Below are 9,289 nucleotides of genomic sequence, written 5' to 3'. Positions count from 1 at the left end.
ACTGGTGTATGTGTTCTTATCCATGTGAATTGTCAAAATCATAGTCATAAGACAAGGATAATGACAAATCCAAACTTATATGGATTGAACTCAATCTTAATTTCTTGCCACCTGGCAGCTCAAGGGCCTGCCATTGCTTCCAAGTTGTTGTGCAACAAATTGAGAACTCTAAGAACTCATATGCAACACCAACTTTAACTGGAATGGGCACAGACTATGTCAACACGATAGGTTATAAACCTCAAGTCGTGTGCTAGTGAAGAACTTCAGGTTTTACTCTTGATTAGTTCTTGAGACTTTCAAGACCTTTAAGACTCCCACTGTCCTCTTGACCTATAAGACTCCCTTGTCAAACATCCAAGAGATAGTGCGGATTCTAATCAAGAAAACACTTTACCCAATTGGCCTAAGTTGGTCTTTGTTTTATCCAAAACATCACAACTTACCAATTTCAAATGTACAAGAGTAGAAAACTTTTACTCTTACATTTGACAAGTGTTTTAACCTTCTTTTGAGACATGTCACTCAAATTACAATCTTGGAGTATGACTCTAAGACTTGTATTGGAACGAAGTATGACTCATCTTCTTGATTTAACCACTTCAACAATTCAAGATCCCTCTTCTTAGTCATAAGAATGCACTAAGATTTCCTTAGAGAACTAATTGTGCTATGGTTTCTTAATCATTAAGATGATCACAAAAACTGATACTAAAGTACTCTCCCATCTTTTCAGATTTGAGAAACTTTTATCCTTCTGCCTAAATTGATTCTTCTTATTCGCTCTGCCATACATTGGAACCTTTTCCAATGTCTCAGAGTTACACTTAAGCTTGTAAGTATAATCATATTTACTGAGCTTTAGTAAACTATGACGAATAGTCTTATCAATCTTTTGTGGTGGACTTAATCAGTGCACAAGAATGTGTACTCGATCCCTTAGTCCTTTACTTGACTCACACATCCATGTGGCCGAGTAATTAGTCTTAATTTTCCAAAACTTGAAAGTTCTCATTCATCATGCTATACAACTTGCATGACTCCAAGTTTCGGTCCAATTGAAACTTGGGTGATGAGAATCTTTCCTTATTTGGTAAATTTAGACATTACCACAAATGAAAGAATCAATTTCATATTTCCACTCTTCCTCTTAATGGAATTATATAAGCAACAAATTTTCCTCAAATGCCATTGTAAGGATATTTTAAAATAAATAAAATCAAAATTTTCCTTTTATTTTAAAACTTTGCGGAAAAACTTATCCTTACAATCCATATGAAAACTTGTTGTTATCTATTCCTTAAGCAATATCTCATAACTCCTAAGAAGTAGCTCAAGAATCCGATTTTTCAAACTATGCGATAGAAATCCATCTATGCGATCAGATTCAGCATATTCTTCCTTTAAGTTTCTTCACTTTTCTTTCATTCTTAAAACATCATCATGTGACCCAGTCACATCATGTATCAAGAATCTCAGAATAGAAACTTAACAGAGTTAGATAGTGGAATTTACCTGAAGTAGAGTCAAACTTATTGACTTTAACATCCTTAGGTAAATTTTGGCAGCTTCGCAACCAATGCCCCTTTCTTTGGCAATACAAACATATGGACCCTTTGATAATGGTACACAGGACTATCACAGACTTAGCTTTTCTCTTTACCATTTGGTCAACCGAGTTGACTATAGCCGATCCCTTTCCATTGGGAAGAGAATGCTTTACTGGATATCCAATGTCATCATTGTCAATGTCCATAAAGTTTTAGGAAGTTGATCTTAACAAATAGACAAGATCATTAAGGGTCTTGTCATAGTCTTTTTCATAGGTGTTCCAAAAGAACTCACTATGTGACTTAGAAAGTAGTTGAACCACCAACTTTCTCAAGACTTTGACACCCAACTCTCCCGGCTTGTCAATATGTGACTACATCTCCAAGATGTGACCACACCTAGACCTTGCCTTGCCTAATAGGGCCTGAGTGTCCTTAAACTTTTCAAGAACTTGTGGGTTAGGGAGAATAATTTGAAGAGGTGAAGAAGTATGATATCCATGGGACATCATCTTCATTAGGAAACCTTGTTTCAAGAGATTTGGGAAGATCATAAGTGTCTAAACCAGACATCTTTTGGGAGATATTCAAGATAGTTGATTTAAAGTCCTTAATATGACACCCAATATGAAATATTAAGGCTAGGACCCAACAAACTATTTTATAACTTAGAAGAGGTATGCCGTAATCCAAGCTATAAAATATTTGAAGGTAGGTGAATGACGATTCACCAATTTCCACCAAGATAAACGAAATGAACTATTAGGTTTTAATTGGTTTTTGAAACTCCTAGATCTTTGAGATTCATTGAACTGTTCAATGGCATGTTTCAATCTCGAGTGTGCCCTTCAGGTTTTGTGACTGGGATGCCGAGGATCACAAAACAAGGTGTGAAGTAACCATGCAAATCACTTGGTACCCTTAATAAATTACCCCTCAATCGATGTGCCGGTTAACCACACACGCTCCATCGATACTATGATAAATATTAAGTCACCCTTTACCTACCTTGTTAAGTCCAAGTTAGTGTGCCGGTTAACCACACACGCTCCACTAACGACTTAGACAAAGTGTAAAGTGCAATTTCATGGATTAGCACCTTATTTACATTTTTCCTAAGTAACTAAGATTGGGTATTCTTAAGAGTTTAGTTACTTAGTATTTTCATTAATACTTTTAATGAAGGGAGAATTATAGTCCTGTCAAACCCGTTCGGCTAACGACCCTCCACCGGTCAAGCAAGCGGTGGGTGAGAGTGGACACCCATTAAGTTGCCATTTTATAGGCAACAACCTTATACCCACCTTATAGACCGGCTTCGTGAATGAGGCGTACTAGCGGTAAGACTGACTTTACTCTTATACATATATATATTATTAACTTATAATATAATAAAGTATAAGGGTTGAATTTTAACTTTTAAAATTCTAAGGGCTAACTTGGAATTAAAGTATTCATACTTGAAAACTTTTCAAATTCCAAAACTTGAGGGCAAGTTTTGAAACTATTCAAAACTAATTAATTCCATAAGTTATGTGTTTAAAGTAGTTTTAATCCAAAAACTCTTCAAGTTCCATAACTTGAGGACAAGTTATGGAAGACTTTAAACTAATAAAAGAACTAACTTTTCCTTAATTTTATAACTTATGGATTTAATTATGGTTACACTTTTTTTTATTTTATTTTATTTTATTAAATGAAGAGACTCTTGGTCCTCCATAACTTGAGGACAAGTTATGGAGTCATAAAACCATTTAATTAGAACTAGACTCTTCATTTTGTAACCTTTGCCAATTTTTATGAGTTTTATGATTCTTAAATGTGACTTTTCATATAACTTGAGGACAAGTTACAAAAACACATTTTTGAATCAATTCTTAGATTAATTTGGATTAAAACCAACTATCACATAATTTTCATCATTAATCCAAATTCACTCATAAAACAAGACAACACAAAAAACTTTTGGTGATCCATAACTTATTCTTAAGTTATGTAATCCTTTAAAACATTAACACCAAATTTTGTAACTCCAAAAAAACTTTGAATCAATTTTTTTTTTTTAAAACCTTTTCAAATCCATAACTTATGGAGGTTTCAAAAAAAATAAAACTTTTTAGATCAAACTTTTAAAACTAATAAAATAATCATATTATTTTATCTTTTATTAAATTTGACCTAATTCAACTCATAAAGCAAATTATTCAAATTTTACAAATAATTAGTTTTTCACAAGAACAAGTAATTATCTTAAAATTTGACAAACTTCATGGTTTTTTTTTCCAACTTTGAAAATAAAATATTTGCATCAATATAACAGAAAACAACCCGTGGCTCTGATACCACTGTTGGGTTTTGAGCATTCTAACACTTCCTAAGTGTACATGCAACCCTAAATAGCTTGGATCTATGTTTTCTCTATTATACATGCAAATAAGAACTTCCAAGGTATTATCCTAATCTAGCATACAAAACAATGACTATAGCAAGATAGAATACATACCTCTTTGGAGAAGAAAGTCTTCATGAAGCTAGAGTGCCTAGTGCCCCAAGTGTGACACCTCAAATGGAATCACAATCATCAAAACACTTGGAATGACTTGAGAGAAAACCCACACTTCATGAAATCGGCTAGCCCTTCTAGTACACTCACTAGTGCCGATTTTGGTGAATAATATGATGCTTATATAGTGTTACAATTAGGGCAAACCCTAATTGTCATGACTTTCCATTTCCTTGGATCCATGGGTACAAATACACCATGGAGCATCCATGGACCATCCTATGGGTTTTAGCCCAACTTGATTATCCATGGAGCATTAGCCCACTATACAAGTATGGATGATTTACACAATCAACCCATATATTTAATTAGTCTTCTTTTGATCACTTAATTAATCCTAGATTAATTCTTGATCAATACTAATTAAATAATCTTATCATTCTTATTATTAATATACTAGAACTTATAATATATTAATAACCATAAGTGTCTTATTTCTCTCATCCAAGTGCATGATGGTATGCAACCCAAATGGACCATGCCGGGTCGGGTCAAGTCTTACCAAATATAGTTATGGACTTAGACATTAATCCAACAGTATGAACAATTGCACGAAAAACAATGATGGTGACAAGAAGGAGTTAAAGAAGGTTTTAACATGGTATTCAGAGATACGAAGGATGATGCACTTTGCTGCTCAGATTCTCACGAATTGAGTAGTTCAACTCGTTTACAAAGGGGGAGATTGTAAGGGTCAAAGTCTTGTAAATAGTCGAATTGTGTTTAGTCTATTTCGTATATAATGTATTTACTAAGTCTCTTTTTTTCGAAGCATAAGGGTTCCAGACTTAGTATTTTTTTTACTCTCGTGTTCCCTATAAATGGGGACTGAGCTTAGATTTAGACTTACGAGTTTTCCAGTTTTCGTAGTCTATGTTTTATAATCAAGCTTACTAAGAGTAACAGAAAACTTCAAAGTCTTATTTACTTTCTGAGTTCACTACATTGATTAATCTTGTTCTTAATCGATTTCTCGAAAACAATTCTTCTACAACCTGCCAATGTCCCACTGGACTGTTTAGATTAGTCTGTGGTCGTCACCTATACTCTGTTAGATGACTACATCGCAAACATCACAACTAAAATTCATGACATCTCCTAAGTTTTTATTGTTAAGGACCTATCCTAATCATTTTTTGTCTCTCATCACACATCACTACTCGATATATATATATATATATATATATATATATATATATATATATATATATACATAAGTGAGAAAATACTTACATAAATAAATCGAGTAAAATCATGTCATATAGGTTCATCCAACATATATTGCACATAATAGGCACACATAACATTTAGTTATCTAAATACTTCATATCTAGATGAAAGTAACTATGCACTCACTTGATAAAAGTGGATGTCTCGAGATTTGGGCAGAACTTTGCCTTGGTACTTTAGCTTTTCCTCTGACATGACCTAGCTTCATATTACTAAGTCTTAGTCTTATATTCTCGATGACCAATGATAGTCTAGATTTCTCACTAATCCCAATTTCTACATCGTGATCTATCAAGTAAGGAACAACCAAGTAGGATCATATCGAAGGTAGGATGCGTTTGGTATACATATTATACTGTTTGGATATCCCACTTTAAACATCTCACTAAATCCAGCCTAAACATCATCCTCGTAAGTAGATCAATCAGTAGAATGACTTGGAATCACTAATAAATCTTATTTATATATTAATAATATCAACTATGAATATAAATCTAAGTTACACTGAAAGAAATATGAGTGTAGCTTAACTTACAGAGATTTTTCTGACAAAAGTACAAAATTTACACTGGCATAACTCCGACCCGATAACTTTTAATTACCGGACTCCTATGGACCTTAGGACTTCGCTGGAACTAATCATTTTCTGTCTCTCAGCTCCTTTCTCTCATCACTGATCACTACTTGAGATATATATATATATATATATATATATATATATATATATATATATATATAAGTACAAAAGTACTTATATAATTAAATCGAGTAAAATCATGTCATATAGGTTTATCGAACACATATTGTAGATAATAGAAATTACTAATTTTAGCAAAAGGTACCACTATAATCATTTAAAGGTTTCATATTTGCAAACAAAAAAGTCTAGCATCTTTGAGGACTTTAAACAAATACTTGGTGTGCTTTGATTATCAACTACTTTTGGCCCTATTTAGATCAATTCAACCACACATAATCTATCAAAATTGAAACCAAAAGATCATTCTAAGCAGCATTAATTTTTAGACAACCAAGCGGAAGACATTTCAACAAAAAAAAAAGAACAACAAAATTCAGTAACAATTTGAAGCATTTTATTTCAGCAACAATTCTCACAACAAATCCGATTTCACTCTTTAAAAAAAATCTGATTTCATAAGGCAAACTCACAAAAAAAACCCTCAAAAATAAGATGAGGTTGTGACCTGGTGGGGGGAATGGTCGGAAAGAAGAATGCAGCGGAGGAAAGAGGGTGGCGACCTTGGGCTAACTCTAACGTCAGAATTGGAACAGGGGGAAGAAGACTGGGGCGGTTCTAGTCAGACAAAACATCTATTCTGGACTGCGGCGACAGAAAGATGAGACGAGATGTTGAAGAAGCCGGTGGAAGGAGGCGTTGATGGTGAGTGAGGCGTCGACGGCGAATGGTTATCTTGGAGGTGTTGGTTTTGAAAGAGATGAATCTAACTTGTTTTTTTTTTGTTTAGGTCAGGAGACTTATGAAGACCTTGGAAGACATTGGTCAATGTTTGTGCCAAGAAGACCTTGTGCAGATGTTTTTACGTCTGTACGTTTCCAAAAAACAAACACTCTGCGAGGAAATATGTATGTGCATGGTCTGCACAACGCAGACAAAAGCGGTCACGTAGATCTGCGGACAAAAAACAAACAACACCAAAGACTAATTGCATCGACGAAGGATTGTCGGCTACAACATCGCCTATGTGTGTGGCCTTTTGGAAACATTGATTTTCTCTCACTTCAATATGTCTAAATTTATATAGGGGTATAATTGTCAATTTACTGTCAAAATATGTGGATGGATCACAATTTACCATGACAGAACTAACTCCCTTCAAAAAACATTTATCATAAAGACACAAATTGATTTTGAAATTCCATATCATTATGTTTGGTTTAATCCGTTTGAACATCATAAAACATAAATTGTTGTGTATAAAGAAAAAATGTTGTGTACGAATCACTTCCTTATATAAAATCTCAAAAGGCAAAAACTAAAATATTGTGGTTGTTTCTTTCTATTTTCTCGTATTTAATTTAGTCTGACAAGTGTTATATCGGAGGATTATTTTGTAGAAAAGACATTATTTAGTCTTACAAATTGATCAATCTCAACATATTAATTAGGACTTGCTACTTGCGTGATTTTTTTTTCAAACGGGAACTACAAAAGCTCCCAAAGACAAATCAACATACGTCAAAACTCAAAAGAAGAGAAAGAAATTCTCAAATAATATTTTCTTTTTGCTCTTTTTACACTATAATACCTTTGAAATTGAAAAAGAAAAACATGACAGATTCTAAATAGAAATAAGGCTTTTTCGTAGTCTATTTCGAATAAAGCCCAAAATTGACAATATATGTTTCCAACTACAAAAATGCATGGCTATAAAGATTCTAACTTGCATGGCACCAAACAAGATATAATTAACTTTATACAACCGGATAAGCCTTCTTTATGCATACTTCTACGTTAAACAGCAAGTATCCAGAAGAAGGGATGGTTAGATAGTTCTTTTTGGGGGTATGTTCTTCCCACTTTGCCCACACCTCTGCTACACTCTCCATCGAGAAACATGCCTCCGAGCATCTTACACTAAGTTGATACACAAAAGCAGTCTTAAATAAATTTGATCCTAAGCAATCAACATGGAAAACCCTTCCATGTCCATGAATCTCATGGTTGAGAATGAAGATCACCCCTTCATTCCGTTCTTGAAGAATTACATACTTTTGACCTCTTCTGAGACAAGGATCAAAGGTGGTGTCAAAGGTGAAAGAAGTAGCAGAAGATGAATGATAGGTGCTGAAATGGTCGTAAAGATTCTGGGAAGAACTCGCATAGCCGCAGGATGAAAGGGGACAGAAACATACTGTATGGATACATACTTGTTCATGTTGAGCTTTCATGTGGTAAATCAATGACTCTCTGCATCCATACGCCTTGTTTTTACAGTCTACTGTGATTGATTCGATTACTTTCTCCATAGCTCGACAACGATTGAAGCCAATTGGGAAGTAGCATGAAGGACACTTGAGGTTCGATTTCCTGCAACACGGGGAGCATGCTATGTGCCCATTCTCACACTACAATGGCAGAAACATGTTATGATTAGTACAAGAGCATAGCAGTGTTCAGATATTCAAATTCGAAGAGGGAAAGTATTAATTAATTACCTGGTAGATTGGGGCGCACAATGGTTCCAGGCAGATCGGGCAATCGAGCAGGTCTGGATCGGTGAACACCACCGGAAGCGGCGATGCAACCAGGCTAGAACTCCTTAATCCGCCATCAGAATTTGATAGTCCTACCGGAGTAGAAGCATTAGCATGGTGATTCTGATGTTGCCACTCCGCTATACCGTCCGCCCCTTCATCATCTTCGATTCCAAAATAATGCTCCTCTTCATCCTCGCTTCCCGCCGGAGTCGCTTCTGAGCCCAAATCGGAATCTGATTCCAGCGGAATCACATCCTCCGCTTCATCCACCATACAAGACGGATAGACTCGTCGTGGCGCTCGCGGTGGCTGAACCGTCTGCGAACGCAGTGCAGATTCGACGAAGAACCGCGGCAAAGTATTATCTATTCTGCTGAAAATTGGAATCTCTGCCTCGTCTTGGTTGCCAGTAGACGCCATTGAAGCAGAAGCTTGAAGCCACCTGACGATGTTTTGATTTCTGTCGTCTGCCATTGATTTTTGCAATATAAAGTCAGATACAGTCGCAACTGCTGTGGAAAGCGGCAGTTTTTACTTTTAAACCTAAGATTAGAATAGATTTATAGCGAGATTTCTAGGGTTTTTTTGTGTTGAATCATTATATTATGATCTTGATTTGTTGCCATATATAAATACCAGAAAATCCAATGTTCAAGAAAAACGATATAACCGAATCCATGAGAATGAACCAAAAAGTACACATAAG

The 9,289-nt window shown here is 35.0% G+C and overlaps 1 protein-coding gene across 1 annotated transcript; it reads right to left on the bottom strand.

The window, feature by feature from the left end:
- Positions 1 to 7,797: 7,797 nt before the first annotated feature.
- LOC111900300 (putative E3 ubiquitin-protein ligase SINA-like 9) lies at positions 7,798 to 9,057 on the bottom strand. The gene is made up of 2 exons (XM_023896184.1): positions 8,542 to 9,057; positions 7,798 to 8,451 (listed from the first exon to the last, which is right to left on the bottom strand). The coding sequence occupies exons 1-2, from the start codon at positions 9,055 to 9,057 to the stop codon at positions 7,798 to 7,800; spliced, it is 1,170 nt and encodes a 389-aa protein (XP_023751952.1).
- Positions 9,058 to 9,289: the final 232 nt, after the last annotated feature.

Source organism: Lactuca sativa, chromosome 2, assembly GCF_002870075.4.
Source record: "Lactuca sativa cultivar Salinas chromosome 2, Lsat_Salinas_v11, whole genome shotgun sequence".
In the NCBI taxonomy this organism is placed as follows: Eukaryota; Viridiplantae; Streptophyta; class Magnoliopsida; order Asterales; family Asteraceae; genus Lactuca; species Lactuca sativa.
The sequence above is the reverse complement of the archived record's forward strand: the minus strand, read 5'-3'. Positions and strand labels throughout refer to the sequence as shown.